This window comes from Pogoniulus pusillus, chromosome 28 (assembly GCF_015220805.1).
Source record: "Pogoniulus pusillus isolate bPogPus1 chromosome 28, bPogPus1.pri, whole genome shotgun sequence".
Classification (NCBI taxonomy): Eukaryota; Metazoa; Chordata; class Aves; order Piciformes; family Lybiidae; genus Pogoniulus; species Pogoniulus pusillus.
In genome coordinates, this window is record NC_087291.1 from 10,022,454 (window position 1) to 10,047,843 (window position 25,390).

The 25,390-nt window shown below is 43.4% G+C and overlaps 1 protein-coding gene across 1 annotated transcript in view; it reads right to left on the reverse strand.

The window, feature by feature from the left end:
* The window catches only part of LOC135187868 (uncharacterized), a 35,741-nt gene that overhangs the window by 5,090 nt on the left and 5,261 nt on the right, over positions 1-25,390 (reverse strand). Inside the window, exons 3-4 of the mRNA XM_064166919.1 lie at positions 18,993-19,401; positions 3,753-3,827 (exon numbers count right to left, since the gene is read on the reverse strand). Coding sequence (XP_064022989.1) covers positions 3,753-3,827; positions 18,993-19,401 — 484 coding nt within the window. The remainder of the gene's footprint in view (positions 1-3,752; positions 3,828-18,992; positions 19,402-25,390) is intronic.

Here is a 25,390-nt window from a genome sequence, read left to right on the forward strand (position 1 = left end):
CAACCACCCAAATTCCTTCAGCCTGTGTTCCCAGGAGGGGTGCTCCAACCCTTTGATCATCTTTGTTGCCCTCCTCTGGACCCACTCCAGCAGGTCCATGTCTCTCTTGAGTTGAGGGCCCCAGAACTAGACACTCTCTCCCCAGAGAGTGGGGGTGTTAGCCTGGGTTTTGGTTTTGTTACATTTAAATGCACTGCATAAGCCCACACAGATATCCAAAACACACAATGAGATAACCTGCAGGCACTTCTCCACAGAAAGTTCAAGATTCAGGTTTAGTTCTGCAACTACATATACTTAACACACCAATGTATTTAAGACAATTAGTCTGTGAAGCCTACATTTCTACCCTGAAACCTAAGCACCCTTTGGTCCTCTTCATGGCTAGACTTCCCAGTCACACCACAGAACAGGCCACTGGTCTGGATTTTGGGCAACGTCATCCACATATTAACCAGACACATACCACACACTGCCAATCAGAAGCACATAAGGTGACCTGGGAACATGTGGACACTGTTCACATATCACACACTTGACTGGTGCGAACCTTGATGCTTCTGACAAATGCATTAGCTATGGGATGACAGCTATTGTTTGATAAAGCTCATGATTAGTACTGTCAAACCCAAAGGCAAGTAGTTTCTGAAGAATTTGGGGGAAAAAAACAATCTTGTAGTGATGGAAATAAAAATAGCACAGTAATTGGTGCTTGGTATTCCACTTGGACTTCTGTCAACATTAAGCCTGCACACATAAGAGTGGCTCAAACCTGAAAACTAATGCTCACTGACTAAGCTTTACTTGGCAGTCAGCTGGAAAGTCAACAAACCTACAATGAAGACCATGGGCTCAGAAGTGTGCTAAAAGGGCTGCTTTTGTTCTAAGTCAGTCAAGTCACCATGGAAGGAAAGCCTTCAAAGGGTTATCCAAGTGCCTTGACACTATTTACACGTATATACTGAGTATGCACAGGGGTGAGGGCAAAACCAGGAAAACCACATAGAGACCGGAGAAGCACAGCCTGGAAACAATGTTTCCTGCACACAGAACACTTCGCAGCATCCTACCACCTCAGAAGGCAAAGAAAAAGTAAATAAAGTCAGCGATGTGGTCTCTGCTGCCACTCACTTCTTTCTCAGGCAGCCTAGCACAGGGCTTTTTATCAGGAACAATCAAATTTAGAAGCACAGTATAGGGAGTCTTGACCTTAACACACAGGAAGCTTTGCTGTGGATTTTAAAGCAGTTCCAGGATTTTACCCCAAGATGAACCACTTTGCAAGCCTTCTGCATGAGTTACACCTGTGCTGTTCACCTGGTTTGCGACCACTCCTTTGGGCTTTTAATTACTTAGATTGAGCCACATGTTTGCAAGAGAATTCTGCGTGCATACAAGAAAAAAATATACCTCCTACCACACCTAACACAACAGTAAATTTCTATAACCTTTTAACAATTCCATTGTTAGTAGTATACATTGTTATAATAGCTTTAAGTTTTGGGTCTGTTTCAGAAAATGTGCCCGTTAAAATAACATCTTACCCAAAACACAGATTGCTTGCACATGCAGCACTCTCTCTCTCTCCTTCACTCACTGTCAAAATTACCACACTGCAGGTCCAAGCTTCCAAAGGGCAGCAAAACTTACACCCACAAGGAGGCTCCCTCCCACCCCTCCTGATTGTCTGCATCTGTGCAGACCCAATAGAGGGAGCAGGTGTTGGGAGCATGGGGAATTTTTTTTTTAGGGGGAACGAGTGGGTGTAAGTGTGAAGAGAAAAAACCCAAACAGTCATCTAATAGAGAAGGAGAAACAGGAGATGAAATTCAGTCAGCAAAATGATTAAATAAAGTATGGTTTTCATGTAGATTATTTAGGATGATTGGATTCTACCTGTGATGGTGAGCTTTTGGATCAGGACAGCAAAGAGTCACCAGAGAGCACCCATTAAACCTGCAGCTGGGGCTGCCTTACTTCCCCTAGCTGGGGCACACAGGTGTGAGGGGGCAGACCTGGGTCTCCCAGCCTCCTTGCTTCTAGAGGAATTTAATACCTCCCCATCCCCAAATACAGTGTCCTGGTACACAAAGCTGCAGGTGGAAAAAAAGGAAGAAGAGTGAATTTTATGGCAGTTTTGCCATTGGTGCCAGGTGGAGAAGCATAGCACTGGAAAAATGCCATGCAGCTCTGCTCTGTGCCGGGCTGCCCAGTGCACACCTAAAACCATCCTGTGCACTGGGACCAGAGCCCACTCTGATGGCAGCCAGTTCTATGCAGTAAACTGCAAAGCCAGCTCCGTAACACAACAGAGTACTTCTTTATTTGAATTTCTGTTCAAAGTGGGTGAAATAATGCAGAAAACATCACTTTGCAAGCATAGAGACACTTATAGCTATGAATTAACACCAAAATCACGACAATTCCCAAAAGAACAAAAATTCAATGAAAAGGACAGTAATAAACTTATTTCTGTTCTATCAGATAATTATTTGTTTTATTGGATATATATGACCATTAGTGGGCAGTGTTAGCAATTACTGCATGACAGTAATTGCAGTTAGCTACTCCTGCACGACATTGCTACACACCAACATTTCAAAAGCTTTCTGTGTCTTTCAAGTGGAACCAACTGATTTTTCATTTACACCAGAAGTGCATATAAATTACATCCTAACACTCAGGAAAAAAAAAACCAACAGAAAAGCTTATAGAACTGACTGTCAGCTCTGTATATTGTATGTCAATAATTAAACTTTTACTGTTTTCAGTTCTGGGCAATGTTGGTGGGAGACTTAGTTTCAGTTTATCCAAGTTTGGTTTTTTTCAATTGACTTTATCACAGTATCATTAGGGTTGGAAGAGACCTCACAGATCATCAAGTCCAACCCTTTACCACAGAGCTCAAGGCTAGACCACGGCACCAAGTGCCACGTCCAGTCCTGCCTTGAACAGCTCCAGGGATGGCGACTCCACCACCTCCCCGGGCAGCCCATTCCAGTGTCCAATGACTCTCTCAGTGAAGAACTTTCTCTTCACCTCCAGCTTAAATTTCCCCTGGCGCAGCCTGAGGCTGTGTTCTCCTGTTCTGGTGCTGGCCACCTGAGAGAAGAGAGCAACCTCCTCCTGGCCACAACCACTCCTCAGGTAGTTGTAGACAGCAATGAGGTCTCCCCTGAGCCTCCTCTTCTCCAGGCTAACCAATCCCAGCTCCCTCAGCCTCTCCTCATAGGGCTGTGCTCAAGGCCTCTCCCCAGCCTCGTCGCCCTTCTCTGGACATGCTCAAGCATCTCAATGTCCCTCCTAAACTGGGGGGCCCAGAACTGAACACAGTACTCAAGGTGTGGTCTAACCAGTGCAGATTAAAGGGGCAGGATTTTTGTCTTTGGTGAAAGCTACCTCAGTGCCTCTCCCCATGTGGCACTTCTAAAGTCATCTGATCAGCAAAAAGCATCCAGAAATCTCCTCTCAAGAAAAATGAATTTCTGGTTTAAAGGAGACATGGCAGACACTGAAACCAGCCTTGTTGGAAGCCAGTCTCATGCCTAGTTCCATTCAGCAGTGTAAAACTCTCAGTTTCACAACCTCCAAGCTTAGAGACATTTTTAAGTAAAGAAGGAAATAACAGCACAGATGCCTATGTGCAGGGTGCATTATTCTCACAGTACTGTGACCTGGAGGATCATATGTTCTGTCTCAGAAAACTTCACAGCTCTCCACAAACCATTCATTCATGCTGAAGATCTACTCACTTAAAACATTCCCTTGATTCCACCAAACTCCAGCTTTTCAAGCTTTTGAAATCCCAACATGTCAATGGTAATCTCCTAAATCAAATGAATAAAAATTAATTCAGAGTGTGCCTCCACAAGGAACAGTAACAAAACCCATTAACCATCCTGATGTTTGAGATGGTTTTGGCCTCATTTGACCTTCTCTCTTCCAGTCTAGCAGAATGAGAAGTTGAAATCTGTGTCGTCTTAAGTAATTATCAGGAAAACAAGTGGAGGAGCAACAGGTAATTCCAGCAAGGCTTTATCCTGCCTGAGTCACTTGTAAGATTAAAATACAGTGGGGAACGAATGTGCCATAATAACTCCATTTTAATTTGATCAGATTAAGTTAAAAAATGCCTAGATAAAACCAGAGCAAGCACTACTAAACATATACTTTTGCATAAAAGCATATGATTTATTATGAAAACACAAAATGTTGTTAGGAAAATTAAACATAAATCCTGGTCAGAGGAGTAAGACTGAACTCACTTTAACCTCCTTTGTAGCATGTGCCAAATGAATTTCTATAGTCTCTGATTTCACTTGGAAGGAAGAATTGGATGTGGCACTTGGTGCCATGGTCTAGCCTTGGGCACTGTGGTAAAGGGTTGGACTTGATGATCTGTGAGGTCTCTTCCAACCTTGGTGATACTGTGATACTGTAATTGTTTTCTGTCCCAAAGGGACAAAAATATCTTGCTCCTTGCCTGTTTAGAAATGTGTAACACCTAATCTCTTTAGGAGACCAGTCACAAGTTCTCCATGCAGACTCAAGGTGGACTACAGACCCCTAGGCTCACTATGATGATCTACAAAGACCTCACTCAGCTGTCCCCTCACCCTGAAGGAACCTGCTTGCACAATCAGGGCTCTGTGAGGGTCCACTTGACTGGCAAGAACCAAGACTGTCGGCAAGAACCAAGACTGTCAGCAAGAGTGAGTTCATGTGCTGTGGCTGTACATGATGCCTGTGATGAGCAGAAGTAGCCAAGTCTGTAAAACTGCTGGCATGAGATGCTGTTCCTAAGCACCTACAACCTCTCCCATCCAGAGCGCCTCAACCTGCCTGTCTGCCAATGGACTGCCAAAAGCCAAAGCCTTCACCTCAAATCCCTTTCAGAGGTTACTCTGCTAGGCACTGCCAGACACCACAAAAATAGATTTCTTACTCTCTGATAATATTTTTAAAGGGTGGGAAGGAAAGACACACTAGCTACACGATTGCAAACCTCTTCAACTCAGATGCCGAAAGTGAATCTCCCACTACCTAGAAGGGAACCTGAATCAACAGCCAGTCCTGACTCCTACTGCCACTGCTTCCAGGCTCAGGAAAGCATTAAAAAAGGCCCTAGGAAGAGCCCAAAGCTATGACTGTTCCCATTCTACACAACTACCCTAACCACAATATTAGAAAAGTATTGTACACTCTTTTCCTGACCTCATATATTTCATCTTACCTGGCTTGTCAGAGTAGTTTAAAAAGGGGAGGTGAAGAGTATTCTGTCTCACCCAAGGACAAGCCTAAATCATCACTTTCTTTCTAGCTATAAACACATGACTCAGTTTTACAAAAATAGGCAGGTGCCATGCTCAGGAGAAAGTCCCAGACATAGGCTGCATATGAAACCCTGATGAAGACTGGAATTAGGAAAGAGATTTGTCATTTATCTTACTACTGTCAGGAGTCTGCTCCTTACACAGCATTTGCATCCTGTTCAACACTCTTTTAACTCTTCCAGTGCGCTGCAGTTCTGTGTTCTGAATATTCACAGAATCATAGAAACATTCAGGCTGGAAAAGACCCTCAGGATCACCAAGTCCAACCCATATACCTACTCTACGAGGTATACCCTAAACCATATCCCCAAGCACCACATCCAAACAACTTTTAAACACATCCAGGTGACTCCACTGTCTCCCTGGGCATCCCATTCCAATGTCTGACTATTCTTGATGTGAAAAAAAGAGTTCCTCATGTCCAGTCCAAACCCACCCATTTGCAGCCTGAGGCCATTCCCTCTTGTTCTATCACAGAAACTAGAATCTCATCACTAGAATAAAAGCCAAAACAACCCCCACAAAACTAAAACCAAACACCCCACAAAACAAAAAATTCAACAAACAAAAATCCAGAAACAAAAAGCTCCACCCAAATACATAAACATGCAAGTATTTGAAATTATTATTTCAAAGCTTTTAATTGGGACCTTCAACTGTGAATAAAACAGGCAAGACAACACAAGTGTAAGCTATTTGCAGAGATAGTGTCTCCTAAACTGAATAAAATCATAGAAGCTGGCATTTTATTACATTCCATTAAATGTTAATTCCAGATACAATTTAGTGTATTAGCTAAATAATTCTTTATTGCTAACTGCCTTGTTTAATTTCTTTTAGCAGAATTTATCTATCAGATATACTGCAGCAGAAGTGCTGCTGAAAAAAACCGCACACACACTAATTGCTTTTGTAACTGCTATGTCTCCCACCTATCTTTATGACAGGAAAATAAGCACATGAAGTTTAAACAAACAAACAACAAACACCTAACAAGAAGTAATGAGCCATCTCAGCACACAAAGGAGCTTGATTTAAATGTGTATGCCCCTGTAGCCCTGATACATCTCACCATCATGACTTAACACTCTCACATCAAGACAAATTATAGATTATTCTGTAACACACACATGTACAAACACAGACAAAATATACATCTCATTCACCCTCCCCTTAGCATCTTCTACTCTCCTGGAAACGTTCTGAGAAGCAGGATAATAGCTGCTACCACTGACTTTGAAGACCTTAATCACTTTTTGAACCACAGGACTCCAAAGCTATAATTTAACAAAGGAGAGAGAAAGCAATTAATGGTGACGGTTACCTGTCAAAAGAGTGGAATGGAGAACTCAAGCAACTTACAATTGCACTCAAAGAATTAATAAGTCTACCAGTAGGGAAAGGCTGATCCATGCCAGCTAAAATAATGGAAAGGTCCCAAAAGCTTTCAGTGGGGAATGAACTGGGCTGTTCATAAAGTTCACTCACCTGACATCGTAACACCACTAGGAACAAAGCACAGAAGAACCACAGGATCAAACAGCACTTGACAGCATGCAATAACTGGAAAGTAAATAACCTTGCCCATCTTTTTTCAATTAATAAGACCTGTTTCACTTGTAACAAGCTAATGATTATTATCATTAAACAACAGTATCCATCTCAGCCAGACTTGGCAATAATTCCCTGAATACAAACTTTCTTCTCCAGAGTTTGAGAAATGTTATGGGAGAAATTTAGAGAGGATAAAGAAAAACAACATGACACAGCTTTTCATCACTAACTTTCACTGTCCTCTAATGTTTAACTCAGTTTTGCTTTGGTAACTTACACAAAGTCTGATTACTTTGGGAAACCACTAGAAGGTATTTGCAAAAATAAAACAGTGAAAAATCATTTTGGTACCTCATTTTTCTGAGTGCATGGGGACAGGCAAAGCAAAAGAGAGTTCTATTTGATGTTTACAGCAATACTTGAAATCACTTATTTGCTTATGTATATATAATAGATTGTCCTTGCTTGCTTTGCAGAAGTTCAGCTCAGTTTGGGGATCTGGATGAAGGCTACACAGAAGAGCTTCATCAGAATCTGTATTCACATATCTGATGTAACCACCTAATAACTACTGAATTGATAACATGTATTACTGCCCTGGAATTAGGTTTTGGCTTGCAAACCACCACCAAAAAAATAAAAACAACCCAACAAACCCACACCTGAATTTCAAAGTAAGTACTGCAATAGTACAGAGCTCACTTCACTTCCCTTTAAAAAGTTTTTTTAGTTCTGTAAGAAGAACATTGTAAGAAAACCCTCTGAAGACAGAGCTAAAAGGCTCTTTGTGAAGACACAGATCACACTGCCAGATGTATTTACTAATACCATGACCAAGACACCCTCTCAGAAATTACTGGAGGCAGATGCTTTGAGCAGCTGCAGTTATTCCAGATGTGAAAAACCTGCATTTTGCTGTTTCATTTTCTAACATGCAAGTCATTTGGTGTTTGAACAAATGCTGATACTTGAAACATCAATACTTACTAGATTTTGTTTAATGTATGTGTGCTGGTTTGAGGCCAATTGAAGTATTTTCATGTGAGAAATTAGATCATTGGTTGTGAAAAGAAAACAATGACAAAGTCTATATCATTCACTGGTTTGCTAAAAGGGATTAAAACCCAAAATGTAAGCAATTTGTCCCACTGTTCTGAGACACAGCTGCCTTTTCCCTACCCCTCTCAACCTTACCCCAGTCCCAAGGAAGAACGGAGGTTGGGCCAGGGGGTTAGGGAGCAAAGTGGGTTAACCAGAAAGACAGAGGGTGAGGTTAGAGAGAGATGCAGCTTGGAGCTCCCCAGCAGCAGAAGTGCCTTATCTGTGTGTTGATTCTTCTTGTATCTCTCAGTAAGCCTATAAGTGAAGTAGACATCACCATAGTTTTCCTTTCACAGCCTGTAATCTAGTTCTTCTCACCAAAACATCCTAGCAAGTTTCAAACTAGCAGACTAGTATCTCTCCACTAGCCTTGCCTAACAGACAACAGCGTAAGCTTTGCTGGTTGTTTTGTTTGTCTGGGAAGAAAGGAGGAGAAAGAGAGGGCAGCTTCACCCCCCTTCTGGGCAGTTTCTATTGTCTGGGAGGGAGTTTGGATCTCTGTATAATTTCTTATTTGTATATAACTGTAAATACTTGTAAATATATTGTGTATACAGGCTTGTAAATACAGCTTCATCTTACTTCCAAGCCATCTGAACTGGTCTGGCAAATTCCAGTAGTGGTGGTAAGTTCCTAACCCACCACAATCAGTTAATATATTTTCCCAGTGTTGACAAAACAACAAAAACCCACCAAAATAAACAACTAATAATGCAAAGCATTTTAATAAAATACTAATGGAACATTAAAGTTTACTTTCTCTCTTTCACACTATTTTTTTCTCCTCAGTCTTTTTATTTAACCTAATTCATCTGCTCTGCCTCAGTTTTAACTCTGTGGTTACTTATACCACTCTGCCTAGCACATTTATTTCAGTGCCATGATGTACAGCAAGGAGATGACCCTGACCAGGGCATTCAGAAGCTATTACAAAAAGGAGTATACATCTTCCCTTATCCAACAACTGATTGTCAATCATCTCTGTACACAGTCTTAAACTGAAATAAAACCTTTGGAGTTCTCCAGGACGTAGATCATCTAACTGCAGTTTCTACAGGAAAAAAATGGACAGACTGAGAGCTGGGCACAGAGGAACCAGATGAGGTTCAAAAAGGATAAGTGCAGAGTCCTGCATCTGGGGAGGAACAATAAATTGCTCCAGTACATACTGGGAGGTGATCTGCTGGAGAGCAGACCTGTGGAGAGGGACCTGGGGGTCCTGGTTGATAACAAGTTAACTATGGCACAGCAAGGTGCCCTTGTGGCCAAGAAGGCCAATGGGATCCTGGGGTATGTTAGGAAGAGTGTCCAGCAGATCAAGGGAGGTTCTCCTCCCCCTCTACTTTGCCCTGGTGAGACTTCATCTTGAGTACTGCATTCAGTTTAAGAGGGACAGAAATCTGCTGGAGAGGGTCCAGCAGAGGGCTACAAGAATGACTAGGGGACTGGAGCTCTGCCTGATGAGGAAAGGCTGAGGGACCTGAGGCTTTTTAGTCTGGAGAAGACTGAGAGGGGATTTAATCAATGTTTATAAACACCTGAGGGCTGGGTGTCAGGAGGTAGGGGACAGGCTCTGCTCACTGCTCCCTGTGGTGGGACAAGGAGCAATGGATATAAGCTGCAGCACAGGAGGTTCCACCTCAACACAAGGGGGAACTTCTTTACTGTAAGGGTCTCAGAGCACTGGAACAGGCTCCCCAGAGAGGTTGTGGAGTCTCCTTCTCTGGAGACTTTCAAGGCTTGTCCAGATGTGTTCCTCCTAAGATAAATTTGTCCTGCTCTGACAGGGGGTCTGGAGTCAATGATCTCCAGGGGTCCCTTCCAACCCCTAACACCCTGTGATCCCAATGATTAGCACCATGTTCCCATCTGATGTCATTCTTGGATATTAATATCAAATTCAGTGAAAACAGTAAGACACCTTTTATGATTAGTTCAACACTCAAGGCAAAGGAGCAGGGTAATCTACAGGAAAAACATTTGAAAGGTAATTCAACAGAATAACCTTGTTTTGTACTCTGGAAGCATAGCTTCATGAGATTCCAAATTCTAGTGGTTTTACAGACAGCTTAAGTCTTGCCTTTGAAATTAATAAACCCCAAATATAGATTCTTGGGTATTTATGTTTTCATCTAACAGAGCTATTACAACGTTTAAAATACATTAAACTCAAAGAAAAGGCTTCAAAACACCCTTTAATGATTTTTTAAAGTGGAATAATAAAATGATTACGTTTGGAACACTAAGCATGTAATTACTTTCTCATTAATGCAATTTACTACCAGCTTATATCTGAGACTATGAATTGCCCAAAGCAGCATGCATTTCTTATCGCCTTGCTCCACGTATTTTTTCCCCCTCCAGTGTGACACAGGTCACACAACAGTCCTTCCTTACTTATTTTCAGCATATATTTGATGCAAGCCAGTCTTTGCTAAATCTGTGGGAATAGGACAATGAGATCTTCCAAGCACCAGCCCTGTCACAATCTGTGTTTCTTCTCTTTCATGATTTCCACATGATGCTCCATATATTGGGAAATGCAACCTGGACAGCAGTTATGATTGTCCTTATTGACAGTGATAGGATGAAAGGCAATGGTTTCAAACTAGACAAGAGTAGATTTAGATTGCATGTTAGGAGGAAGTTCTTTACATGAGGGTGGTGGAACATTGGAATAGGTTGCTCAGGGTGGGGGCCCCGTCCCTGGAAATAGTCAAGGTGAAGCTCTAGAGGGCTCTAGGCAACCTGATCTAGTTGAGGCTGTTCCTGTTTACTGTGGAGGGGCTTGGACTAGATGACCTTTACAAGTCCCTTCCAACCCAGGCCATTCTATGATTCTGTGAGTATTGCTTAGAATAAGCAGTAACACCCGGAGGCAAAGTGGGAGAAATACCACTAGAAATCAGCAACAACAGTACTCAGCTGTTGCTCACATTCTGCAAACTGCATCTTCAGATCTGAGAACCAGCTAACTCAAGCCACTCTTCTCAAATTTGAGACTGTATGGATCAAAATAATCTTTACACTTTCTATCAACATGGAAGATACTTTTTCTGTGGTGCAAACACCTAATGCTGGTTATCAATTTTTCTCCAGTTCAGACATTTATTTTAAATCCTTCATCTTCCAGAATCCTAGAACTGTTTTTATTGGAAAAGACCTCTCAGGTCCAACCATTGTCCTAATACCACCATGGCGATTAAACCATGTCCTGAAGCGCCACGTCCACACATTTCTTGAGCAATTCCAGGGATGTCGACTCCAGCACGTCCCTGCACAGCCTATTCCTGGTGCCTGACCACTTTCTGTAAATATATTTTTCCTACTATAAAATTGAAACCTCCCCCAGTACAAATTCAGGCCATTGCACAGAATCATAGAAACATTCAGGTTGGAAAAGACCCCCAGGATCACCAAGTCCAACCCATAACCCTACTCTACAAGGTGCACCCTAAACCATATCCCCAAGCACTACATCCAAATGACTTTTACACACATGCAGGGTTGGTGACTCCACCACCTCCCTGGGCAGCCCATTCCAATGCCCGATCACTCCTGCTGTGAAAAATACTTTCCTAATGTCCAGTCCAAACACACTCAGTCTCAGCTTGAGGCCATTCCCTCTTGTTCTATCACTATTTACCTGTGAGAAGAGACCAGCACCAATCTCTCCACAATGTCCTTTCAGGTAGCTGTAGGCAGCAATAAGGTTTCCCTTCAGCCTCCTCTTCCTCAAACTGAACAACACCAGCTCCTTCAGTTGCTCCTCATAAGATTTATTCTCCAGGTCCTTCACCAGCTTTGCTGCCCTCCTCTGCACATTTCCTCTCATCCCATCTTCCTTCACCTCATCAGTGTTTCCTAAATTCTCTCCACATTGTTTCTTTTAAACCACATACACAAAGTTCTTGGAAAAGCATGTAGGAACTTGAAGTATGACACTATTTCTCATGACACTTAAAATTAAGCACAGGCTCAAATTAAAGTACTTTGGTGAATCACATCCAAGGCATAGGTAGGTTAACTAAAACTTCACACCAGCATCCCAGATGAGCTTCTTGGGGGAATGCCTTCCTTCAATGTATAGACTTTAGTCCCTTTAGGTCCTTATAAGGCTCAGAATATTTTATTATCAAACACAGAAATCAACAAGCAATCTTCGAGTTACATGATTTAGGAAGATGGATCCTTGCTATGAACTCAGTCTATAGCTACACCTATACTATATCCCATTTACTTCTCTCTGTGCCAGAATGATTTACATGCAAGAAACTGAAAAATAACTGAAAAGGAAACAAAAAGGAAAGCAGTGATGCAAGTCTGCTCTTGTGTGACTAGTTACAACCTCAAGGTCCATTTTTCAGGTTCCATGTTGCTTGTTTTGACAGTGAAGACATCAATAGCACAATAGCAGCCTCAGTGTACCTGTTGCTTTGTAGTTCTGAGCTGTAAGCAGGCAAGAACAGAAGCTAGAAAAGCTAGGATGAGCAGCACAGTGCTGCTATTTATCTCTTTTAGCCATCATTTCCCTCCAAGGAGATAATTTATTAGGCCCTGATAGAATAACACCTGGTTTCTTCATGATTTTGAGGCTGACATTCTATCCAAGCCTCCAACCTGAGCACCACCAACTGCTTCAGAGCAGTGGTGTCCTGCTCCCATGGCATCCTATCCTCCTCTCTTCAAAGTCTTCCTGAGATCTGTCACTGTGGCTAGTTCCCATCTCACCCATGATGAGGGCATGCCTTGCACTGCATCTGTGCTCTCAAGAGACTCATAAGGCAGACATTAATGTATTGAGTCCATTTGTGGCTTATGAAAGTTCTGCTCCTTTAAGGTAATAAACTCCTTCAGCTTCCAGAACTTCATAAATCTGATAGTGTTTGGGTTTGCCCCGGTATGGAAATGGGAAACAAAACTGACATTTTTGAGGGTTGTTTTGTCTGTCTTAAGACTGAAATCAGAGCGTGAGATAGCACTGGGGTTTATAGACTAGACTGAAACATCAAGACTACTAATGAAAACTCTTGTGCATATACTGAGCAAACACTAAATGAACATCAATACCTCTAAACTTTCATTTGTCATGTACCCCCTCCTTTTCAAAAAGTTTAAAATATTTTGAAGCACTTTTCCCCCCCTTTATTATTTTATTCTTCTAGTAACACAGATGAACAGCACAGGACCCTGGTAGTTACAAGATACTTATGTTAAAACTTTAGTATGCCCTAATAAATCTTGGCTTCTCTCTACTGAATAAGCTACTTAAGTAAACAGCTACAACTGTGCTACAGATACTGGTTTGACAACCAAACCTGAGATACTTGCTTCCATAGCATCAAGCCAAAGGAGACATAATCCCATGCTCATTTTGAGCAGACATATCTAACCCAGCTATTTACATGAGATTTCACAGAAACCAGCTTCCTTAATAAACACAGATTTAGCAACTATGAACTTACTGGTTGACTTCCTCTTCCCTTTTCTTTATGTTAGTCGTGATTTGCTCTCATTCTTTCTCTACCTAACTGAAAAAATAATGACCTTTCCAGACTAGCCAAGGCTGGATTTTAGATGCATTCAGGTTGTTGTGCTTGAAATCCTTCTCCTTTGAAGTTGTTGGGAGTTTTGTCATGGGCTTCAATCAGGAAGAGATTTCCTTCTCAGGAGGAGAGCAGCAATTCCATCCCTGCCCCTATTCTTAACTACCATCTCTCAAGATCAAACCACTGAGATAACAACCAGCCTGAAATCTGAATGCTGCTAACAAAGTACTGAGAGACAGGAAGATGAAAACTGCTCTTATTGTCACTGCCATCAGTATTTATACACACCATCCAGAACATTGTGACAAATGGCACACATTTATTTCCCTCTTGAAATGTCATTTTTTTTTCACAGAACTTGTTAGCAGTAACAACTAAAACTGCTCTTTGATACCTGTCTGGCTGTCCTGCTCTTAAATCTGCATTTCCCAAACCAAAACTTGGTCCTGTATCTGTAATCACAAAAGTTTACTCAGAACTAGAGCATTTCCATTTACGAAAAATGCCATTTTGCTGAGGCAAAGCTTCTCAAATGCTTTCCCAAAATTTTGGGGGAGAGACCCAGATCGCGAAATCAACCAGGTTGAAAGGTATACTTACTGTGCTAGTTTAAAGCTAGCTAGAATGTTTTGGTGAGAACAACTAGATTACAGGCTGTGAAAGAAAAACAGTGGTGATGTCTACTTCACTCATAGGCTTGATGAGAGATATGAGAATAAGAATCAAAACGTAGATAAAAGCACTTCTGCTGTGGGGGAGCTCTGAGCTGCATCTCTCTCTCTCTCACCGCACCCTCCGTTTCTTTGATTAATCCACTTTGCTTCTAACCCCCTGGCCGAACCTCCATTCTTCCTTGGGACTGGGTTAAGGTTGAGAGGGGTAGGGGGAAGGTGAAGGGGCAGTTGGGAGCCCCTCCTGGGGACTCAGGTTTCTGGGAGGGCTGCTGTGTTTCTGTATTACCTTTTACATTTCTGTGTATAACTGTATACACTGTAAATATCTGCTTGTATATTGTGCTAAGCTGTAAATAAGCTTCATTCCATTTCCAGAACCAGCTGAGTCTAGTCTGGGTGATTTCCAAAGTGCAGGGGGCAGGGAACACCCAAACCATCACTCTCCTAACATCCAGCCTATACCTCACCTGGCACAACTCGAGACTGTGTCCCCTTGTTCTGTTGCTGCTTGCCTGGGAGAAGAGACCAACCCCCACCTGGCTACAGCCTCCCTTCAGGTAGTTGTAGGCAGCAATGAGGTCACCCCTGAGCCTCCTCTTCTCCAGGCTGCACATCCCCAGCTCCCTCAGCCTCTCCTCACAGGGCTGTGCTCTAGGCCCCTCCCCAGCCTTGCTGCTCTTCTCTGGACATGTTCCAGTATCTCAACATCTCTCTTGAATTGAGGACTCCAGAACTGGACACAGGATGCAAGGTGTGTCCTGACCAGTGTTGAGTCCAGGGGCAGAATAACCTCCCTTGTCCTGCTGGCCACACTGTTCCTGATACAAGCCAGGGAGCCATTGGGTCAGGACCAGAGGCATGACTCAGGAGCTGGAAAGAACAGTATAACACCTTTACATCCCTGAGGTTCCTTTCTGGTTTAAAGCAGAGCTTCCAATGCAATTTAAATGAAACTTTATTGTGAAAGTATGAGTATGATCTGGACTACAGTGTCTTTCTGCTTTCTCTTTAAGATATTCACAGCACACAGACTCACCTACACTTCAGAACTAAATATTTCATATCATTCCCAGAACTTTTATGAAACAAAAAAAAAAACCAAAACACACACAAAAAACCCTCCCAAACCATCAACAACCTCCAAACATTTCATAACCAGCCCTAATTCTGAGCATCTACTACACAATGTTGTTAATAAAACAGGCTTCCTATGCAATTTTAAGACATCTACATTAAAAACATTTGCACAAATATTATTTTAAATACTTATGCCTATTTTTACCCCAATAACTCGTGTAAGACAAGTTTTGAAACATACAAAACTCTCTCGCTATTTACATTTCAGAAGCAGGGCAATTTTGGGAAAACTGATGGAAAAATAAATACTTTTTTTTCCTGTTTCTTATTACCTCTTTAAAGGAGCTTTCCTCCTTTATGAGCTTCAAAAGCCTTTAATGATGTGACTTAATAAACTGGTTATACATGATACAGTCAGCAGAGAGCTGACGAGGTAATGATTCCCTGTGTGCCTAATTGCAGTAGCTTCACCATGTCATTGCTCCCTAAGGAGAAGTGGTTAGTCATCATTGCCCACAAGGGAAGTGACTCATCCCTCATCTTTCACAGTGACATAGACTGGACATGAAGCACACCACCTACCACTGCATATTGCTCTGGAAACACGAGGAGCACAGGAGAGAATATTATGCAGTAAACAATTCAGACGATAGCAGACACATCCATTTATACGAAACACAACCAAAAGAAAACAAGAGCAACATACCACACAGAACTGAGCCTCCAGCAACAAATCATCTCTGATGAGTTGATAGTGAAGCAGTTGCTTTTCTTAGAGGCACTGTTTTCCCTTTCATCAGAGTTAGTTTGCATCAGTTGTCTCTGATGCCAGCTCAAATCTCACCCTTGGTTTTGCTGCTTTATGACAAGCATTTGTCTATAAATATACCCCTTCTATGAAAGCTACTGTATGCTAGAGTGGTATTTCAGGCAGTTCCTGAAGTGTAAAGTCCTTTTTTGTTCTCCATTCCAAAGCATTCTGTGGTCTTCCTCATAACACAGTCAGCGTTCTGCACCACCCCAGGTGGCACCTGAAGCAAGTAGGATGCAGGTGACCTGTTTGACACTGTCACTGTTGCACTACTATTTAGACAGAGTAAACAAGATGGGAAGACCCTTAGCTACCCATCAGCTCTCCAACAACTGATACATCATGAAAGCAAAAAGTCATCTTAGCACATTTTGTTGTGATTGAGTGGAGAAAGCATGCTATGTAAATAGGAAAGTTACAAGCCTGAGCAATGTTTTCCAGAAGACATCAACATATATATATGTGTGTGTGTGTGTGTGTCTTAGTCTTCTTCCTAAACCTGCTTTTCCAGCTTCCCTATGAATGCAGATTGACCTTTTCCAAGCCTCTGGGCTTGGAAACTTGACCATGCAAATAATATTTTGTAAAACATCCCTGGATACTCCACACCACCTTTCATCAGTGCCATATTTCAATATGCATAATTACATTTAATCATCTACACTGTGTTCTGCTAGGCAGCTGTATACTCTCATCTTCCAGTGAGCCTGCTTTGTAGCTAACAGATATAACACAGGGGTCATACCTTCAGGTACCAGAGAGGTTGTATTTTAGGCCATGAGAAGACAGAGCTATAAACCTAACTCTACACACATTACTCCTGGGTTTTTTTTTGGTAGTGGGAACCAAAAGTGTATGTCTAACAGCATAATCTTGCCATGGATTATGTATTCATGCCCAAAAATAAACTGAATGTTGTAGGATTTTGTTTAAGAGCACAGCAGACTGAGATTATCTCACTTTACTCTAAGGCATATATTACACAGTTACTCAGATAAGGATCCCACTGGAAAGCTGGAGAGGTAGGGAGAAAAGAGAAAGAACTGTCCTTGCTGCTTACTTTTAAAGTGTTTTCAGGATTATGAGACTGAATAACATAATTACAATATGCAGGGGCTTCCAGTCCCTCCCTTTGAGACAGACTTGGCCTTTGTAGATTTTTAGGAGATCTGAGATAACCTGGAACCCCTCAAACCACAACAAATGTTATTTACCAGGGCTCTCTATTTCATGGCTTGGCAGCTGTGCAAATTACTGTAAATTTCACTGCTTGCTCAGAAATACAGAATCTAAACTTGCACTGAAACAAAATACTTTTATCTTACCTGAGAAAGTTAAAAAGCCATAACTGAGCACAGGCAAAACTGTGCGTGGCCTGGGATCGTGGCAACAAGAGATGAGTTCACTCTCTCACACAAACAAGCACATACAGCAGCATTAAGTGACCCTTGCTGTTAGGTTGTAGCCCATTAAATGGATCAGGCAGAGGGCTAATAGGGACTGAGGCAGCTCTTCAGCAGAGGAGTAATCCCCTCAGAGAAGGTCAGCACACTCCTGGCATAAATCAGCAACCAGAGGTAGGAAACAGCGAGTCCTGGCCACAGCACAACCACGGGTGCAAGGTGAGGGGGGAGAAAAGGATCTCTGCTACACACAGCTGCAGTTTCACAGATTTTCCAGCTGGACACTAAATGCACGAGGAAACACATTTGCCACAAAGCATTTCCCTTGGAACCAGGCTTTACACACTTCCCACATTTCTAGTTCTCCGCACGGATGCTACCAGAGCAGTGCGGCAGCAGAGAACTCTGTCACCTTCAGCAAAGCAAATGGCACAGGTGCTCAAAACAACTCAGTTTGCAGGGAGGATGAGGAAGGAGAGGCCAGGAGAAAGACTGCCATTGCACAGCACCAGCATTTCTGTCAGAGTTCAGTTATTCTTAAAATGAACCGAGAAGAACAAAATGAATTTGAGAAGGGATGGAAAGGCAGCTTCATAGTGACGCAAAGAGCTACACGAACACTTCATTTTCCAAGTATTTGGAAAGAGCCTCAGGTTTTGTCTGTCCTCTGCCTCCCGCAAAACCAAAAGAACAACAAAACCCCACAACTTTTTTGTTTGGGGTTGCAACTATCACAGTATCACAGTATCATCAGCGTTGGAAGAGACCTCATTAGACCATCAAGTCCAACCCTTTACCACAGAGCTCAAGGCTAGACCACGGCACCAAGTGCCACGTCCAACCTTGCCTTGAAGTGCGCCAGGGACGGCGACTCCACCACCTCCCCGGGCAGCCCATTCCAGTGTCCAATGACTCTCTCAGGGAAGAACTTTCTCCTCACCTCCAGCCTAAATTTCCCCTGGCACAGCCTGAGGCTGTGTCCTCTCGTTCTGGAGCTGGCCACCTGAGAGAAGAGAGCAACCTCCTCCTGGCCACAACCACCCCTCAGGTAGTTGTAGACAGCAGTAAGGTCACCCCTGAGCCTCCTCTTCTCCAGGCTAACCAATCCCAGCTCCCGAGTCGGCGTTCTCCCCGCCGGCGCTGCTGGTCGCTTTTCAGGCTTCCAAACTCACACAGCCCTCGGGACCGAAAAGCGAGAAACGCAAACGCGCCGCTTTCTCCCGCTACTCGCCCCGCAGCGGGGGAGCCAGAGTCCCACGTTCCCCGGGAAAAGCTCACCCCGAGTCCCCGCGACGTGCCGGGCTGGAAGGACGAAGGGTGGCTGCGGGCGGTGCTCGCGGGACAGCGGTGCCGAAGGAGGCTCACTCACGTCTTGCGCCCGGGACCGCCTGGCGCAGCAGCACCGAGAGCCCCGGCGGCTGTCCCGCCGCCTCCGCCGCGGAGGCTCCCCACTCACCACCCCGAACCCCCGCTCCGTACCTATCGCTCACCTGCGGCCCGGTCTCTGAGGGTGCGGTGGTGCTGGGCACTTATCCCGGCCCGCTGCCGCCACCTGCGCACCGAGCGCGCGGGCGGGGCCGGGGGCGCGCGCCTCTCCGCCCGCTTCCCTCCCTGCCTGCCCGGGGACGGCCACCCCCAGCCGCCCGCCGCTCGCACCAGCCCCAGCAGGCAGGGCGGCAGGGGAGGGCAGCGCGGCAGGGGAGAGCACGGCCGGATTTGAAGGAATTCGCGATGATTTTCCTCGCCGAATCCTGATGGAGCAACACTCGCGCACCGCCCGCCGCTCGCATGTGCGAAACACGGATCCTGCCGCAGCATCCCCCCCGCCAGCGTTAACAAAACTGCCCTCAACTAACTGCTTGCTGCCTGCCCAGACTTGCTCTGCAGCATGGCCCGGAGCTACCGGCGCAGCGCATCACACAGCAGGTGTTAGCAATGAAACAGAGCGCAGGTGTTCTGTGTACCCCGGGGCCCAGCACCGCCGCCCCCGCTGACACACGTGCCGCCGGTGCAGGCTCAGAGGGGAGCACTGTGCACCTGCAGCAAACTTTAGGTCACGAGAAATGCAGCTCCTCGTACACAGTGGTGCGAGGACAGCTGCAGCCTGAAGCACTACTGCGGCTTAAAGCTGCGCCTTGGTTTGATTTTTCAGACGAAAGAAGTCTTCCCAGCTTCACACCAAGCACAGGCACGAATCCAGGCTGAATGCAGAGCAGGTTGAGAGTAGCTTTGGGTGTATAGATTGATGAGAATCTCACCATGAGCTAGCAGTGTGCTCGTGCAGCCCAGAAGGCAAATCATACCCTAGGCAGCACCAAGAGTGTGGCCAGCAGGTCAAAAGAGGTGATCCTGACCCTTTACACTGCTCTTGTGAGATCCCACTTGGAATAATGCTTACAGTTCTGGCGTTGCCATTGTAAGAAGGACACAGAGCTGCTGAAATGAGTCCAGAGGAGGGCCACAAAGATGATCCAAGGGCTGGAGCACCCCTGCTCTGAGGATGACTGAGGGAACTGGGATTGTTCATCCTAGAGAACTCCAGGGGAACCTTAGAACTGCCTTCCAGTAGTTGAAGGGAGCCTACAGGTAGGCTGGAGAGGACTTTATATGTGAGTGTCTAAAATCTAGGACAAGGGGGATGGTTTTAAACTGAGGTAGACTAGGTTCAGACTGGGTCTTAGAGGGAGAAATTCTTCAGTATGAAGCTGATGGGAAGCCCAGAGAGGTTGTGGATGCCCCCTCCCTGAGATTGTTCAGTCAGGTTGGATGAGGCCTTGAGCAGCCAGGTCTAGCTGAGAGACATCTCTGCCATGTTGGAAGAGATGATCTCTAATGATCTCCCTTCTGACCTATGCCATTCTCTGATTCACAGTTACTAGTTGCTGGTAACTCAAATGGTTACTAGTTGCTAGTAACTCAGATGGTCAAGCACAAACAAAATGAGTTAGATTGTATGGTCCTGCTCTGGCAAGGGGATTGGACTCCACGATCTCTTTGGGTCCTTTCCAACCCCTAACACCCTGTGATCCTGTAATATGAATATTAGCAGAATGTGTGTTTTCAATCCAATGGGGGCAAAAATCTGTAGATGTTTGAGAAAAGCATCCATTACTTCAGTTGTACAGAAAACCAGGTTCATTTGGGGGGTGACACATTCTTCCCCAAGGCTTCTTCACACTTACAGGCTATTCAATATCAGCCCATGGTGGGCAGCTAAACTGCAGAGCACTGCTGTGGCTGGCCAGTCATCTCAGCAAAAGGTGTTTTCCCCCCATGTGACTAATAAACAACACCCTTGTCAAAATATAGGCATGCTCCTGACATGGGTGCCTAGATGACCTCTGTGATCATAGAGGGTTTTGTCAAGAAAAAACAGGCAAAAAACAGAACAGTGACTGTGGGTTGACCTCTACAGCCACCATGCCCTAAAAGCCTGTAGGTGGGCAAAGCTCTGCTGTGCTGAGCTCTGCTCTACCGCGTGTCAAGCTCTCCTAGCAGCTGAGCACAGACAGCAAGGCAATGCCTACAGTAATCATCCACTATGTCTCAGGCTGCTGCCTCACAGACCTTTAGGGGTGAATTTGCATTTTCACTTTGTGAAAGAAACTGTGTTGCTCCTTGATGAATTTCCCCTTCATTCTTCTGTAGCACCAAGGACATCACCTTTACTTCTCTATCTTCTTTCCCGTGAGCTCCTTTGTGTTTGAGGAGGGGATTACGTCCCACCCTGCAGGGGCCAGCCAGAATTCAACAACGTAGCTGTGGCTTGGAGCTTGGGTCTCTCACCGGTGCCATCCAGCTTTTCATGCTGTATTGGGCTGAAATTAGCGCTAACGTTTAGGGCACTTCCCACCCCTCCAGGAAAACAGCAAGAGAAATCTTTTCTTTCACCTTCTCTTGCTCTTTGGAACCATTGATCTGGGCAGTATAGCTCCTAAAACAACCAGGAATCACGGAGCAGGAGACAAAACAGCTGTCCCAGTATAAATGCAGTATTTTTTCAGGGCTTCCTCACAGACAAGCAAACCTGCCTGTTGGGTCCCATCAGAGCAGTCTACATACTTAGTGGGAACTGGTGGAAAAAGTATTTATCTGTCTATCTATTTATAAGACAGGCAATTTCCCCATGTTCATGGGAGGAAACCAAACGCAGCATTCCTTAAAGAAAATAATTCTATCATTAAGTGATGGCTAAAAATCCTAAAGACTGACACTATGTATCTTGCTGATTTCTTCTGTAACCTCAAAGACTGTCATAAATTCTCTTCAAGTTTTATTTGCCTTATTCTTTTCTTATTGTCCTTTTCTTTAAGTTTTAAATCTTGTCTCAGATATTCAGTAAAAGTCTTCTAGCAGTGCAGTTCATGGAGTTTGGGTGAAAGCTTCAAGGTAAATTTTGTAGTTAGCTGTTGCAGCTGTAGCACAATTAATAGGCAACACTGCACGTGTAGAGCAGGTGTTGGAATCTTTTAGTTGGCTAATCAGAAGGACAATTAACAGACGATTAACAGACAAATTCAACAGTAATTTGAAATCCTAACCTTAAATCACAAGGAATAGAAGGTGAGAGTTGACTAGAGGTGCATGAAATAGATAGTGACCCCTAAGACCTCAGTGAAGTAGTTCAGTAGAAGCCTTTGTTTTCCGAACTGAAAAGGGGTTGGCACCTTCAAAAAGTCTCTTTCTGGTCCTTACAAACTGCTGCTTGTAGAACGTTTGTGGAGAGCGTTGGCTAGTTCAGCTGAGGCTCTACATGGGACAACCTGAGAATTCATTTACATGGAAGGATTCATACAGATCATTGTGATATGCAAAATTTCATTTCTTCAATATGACAGAAAGGTAATCCCCCAAAATTCATTCTGTGAACCTGTGAGGCATTTGAAATCTGTTAACTGTTTTCCCAACAAACTCTGCCTTTGGTTTTCCTCAATTTTCCTGATTGCTGTCCAGCCAGAGGGAGGTGGTTGCAGTAAATACTTGTCTCAGCCACCTTTTTTTTTTTCACTGCATGTGTTTCTGTGTGTTTGCTGAAGAGATTCTAAAGATATTACCTGAAGGATAATCACAGAAGCATAGGAGGTTAAGGGCTGGAAGTGACCTCGAAAAATCATCTAGTCCAAACCAAAGGTTTTGTTTCTTTGTTTGTTTTGTTCTGCAGAATTTAAAGGAATGGGGGAAAAAAATAGAGACAGGACTAAAATTAGCATTTTTGCAGGTAATGCTTCTGTAAACTGACTTATTACATACTCCACTGTGGTCCATCTCTCTGCTCTTCACATGCATGTTACTGCCTATTAGTTAGTTGGCAATCATGTACAGACTAGAGTTTTTAAAGGACTAAGAATTGTTATTGTAACAATGTGGTAAGCAGACTACTGGGCTAAAATAAACAGAAGATAGAGACTATGGAATAGCCATAACCAAAGGAACAGCACAGGTGCAATCACTCATTAGTGCTGGCTTTGTAGCAATAGTAAATAACAATCAGAGTGGCTTCTAGGTGAGCCACAATGGCAAACTAGTGTTGAAAGGCCAAAGGGTAAAAAGAGAAAGCTACTCAGGACACAGCCTCAAGCTACATCAGGGGAGATTTAGGCTGGAGGTGAGGAGAAAGTTCTTCACTGAGAGAGTCATTGGACACTGGAATGGGCTGCCCGGGGAGGTGGTGGAGTCGCCATCCCTGGAGCTGTTCAAGGCAGGATTGGACGTGGCACTTGGTGCCATGGTCTAGTCTTGAACTCTGTGGTAAAGGGTTGGACTTGATGATCTGTGAGGTCTCTTCCAACCTTGATGATACTGTGGTTTCAGTATTAGTTTCAAAGAGGCTTCAGGCATTTAGTTCAACAGAAGTTTGATGTAAAAGTGTGGATAGTGTTTAATGCAGAAGCCATATTGACCAGAATAACTCTGAATTACGTAACTTGATTTTTTTTCAGTGAGTTGATGTAGGAAGACAGTGAAATCAGTTCTGTTTAAGAGCAGGATGTCTTAAGATCTTACCACTTAAACCAGAATATTTGGTTTCTGCATCATTTCATGCTGCTATAAAGGAAGAAGGGGAAAAAAATTGAGGGAAATTGATTTTTTTTCTATGTAAATAGAAAATTCTGTTTCATGACAGCCTGTGAAAACTGATTGCTTGTTTTAATGTAAAAAGGTGGCAACAGATCCAGGGTGACTGACACTTACTATGTCCATGCACAGCTTCCAGAGGACCCTACATTTTAACAGTCTTGGAGGGTACAGTCTCAAGCAGTGCCAGGACAGGTTTAGGCTGGATGTTAGGAAGAAGCTCTTCAGAGAAAGAGTGATTGGCATTGGAATGGGCTGCCTGGGGAGGTGGTGGAGTCACCATCTCTGGAGGTGTTCTTTTAAAAGAAGCCTGGATGAGGCCCTTAGAGCCATGGTTTAAATTAGAAGGTTTTAGGTGATAGGTTGGACTTGCTGATCCAGCCTGGTTAATTCTGTGATTTAATATCTTTAGCCTACCTTTCAAAACAACAATTTCATTTTACTTCCAAATTCTGTGTAGCATAGTAATTAACCTTTGAGGGGGTAAATTCCAAACTCTAAGTGGTGTAAACTCACTACAAAAAAAAGTAAATCTATGCCTCATGTAATTAATGTACATTTTAAAATTAATTTACATTGAAAAAGTAACTTCCATTTAAAAATGTGCTTAGGTCTACAGAGAGCAAGCTTCTTTTAGTGCTTGATTTTAGTTGTCTGAAAAAAAACCCCTTCCTAAACTTTGACAGCTATGTCAAAGCTGAAATGTCAGCCAGCATTAAGATTGGGTCCTTCCTGGAGTTTGTCTCAAGACTTTCCTTTAAAATATATACAAGTGACACAAAGATATGCACTAAACTTAAAATGGCCTAACAATTAACACTGAACAGAATATCAGACCAGCAGTGCACATGTTCTTGTGTGAACTTTCCCCTACCCTGGAAATTGATACTCCATTTTAAACTCTACCTTGGACTATACTTCCATTCATAGGTGGGGATGGAACAGAGACTTCATTCAACTCAAAACACTTTCCAAAAGAGTTTCCCAAGATAAATATTTGGGACAGAGTACTTCTTTTGTCCAGCCTACGTGGGTTTTTTTGGCACTGGTTTTAGCAAGGAGTAGATTATTAAGATATAAAGCTAGGGAATTTGAGGATGCAGTGAGATCTTGCCAGAAAGCTTAGGCTAGGACCACAGCAGACAAGACAGGGAGAGAGAAAAGTCTAGAAAATGCTGTAAAATGTATTGATGGGAAAGAAAGCTCTGAATATTTATGGTCTTCAGTACACTTAGTTATTAAGATGATTATTATTAAGATTATTAAGATATAAAGCTGGGGAATTTGAGGATGCAGTGAGATCTTAACAGAAAGCTTAGGCTAGGATGCAGCAAACAAGACAGGGAGAAAGAAAAGCCTAGAAAATGGTGTAAAATGTATTGATAAGAAAAAAAGCTCTGAATATTTATGGTCTTCAGTACACTTAATTATTAAGATGACTATTATTAAGATATAAAGCTGGGGAATTTGAGGATGCAGTGAGATCTTAACAGAAAGCTTAGGATAGGACGCAGAACATGAGACAGGGAGAGAGAAAAGCCTGGAAAATGCTGTAAAGTGTATTGATGGGAAATAAAGCTCTGAATATTTATGGTCTTCAGTACACTTAATTTTAGAACATAAAGGGTTTCTTGCTAGGGGAAATTATAAAGGATGACAAAATGCCTTTTGTTTTGTTTCTATTGCTTGGTGGTTTGTTTTGGGCTCGTGGTTCTTTGGTCGGGGTCTTTTGTGTGTGGTGGGAATTTGTGGGGGTTTTGGGGGTGTTTTTGTTGCTGTTTTATGAAAATTTGAGCTAAAAAAATTATCACAA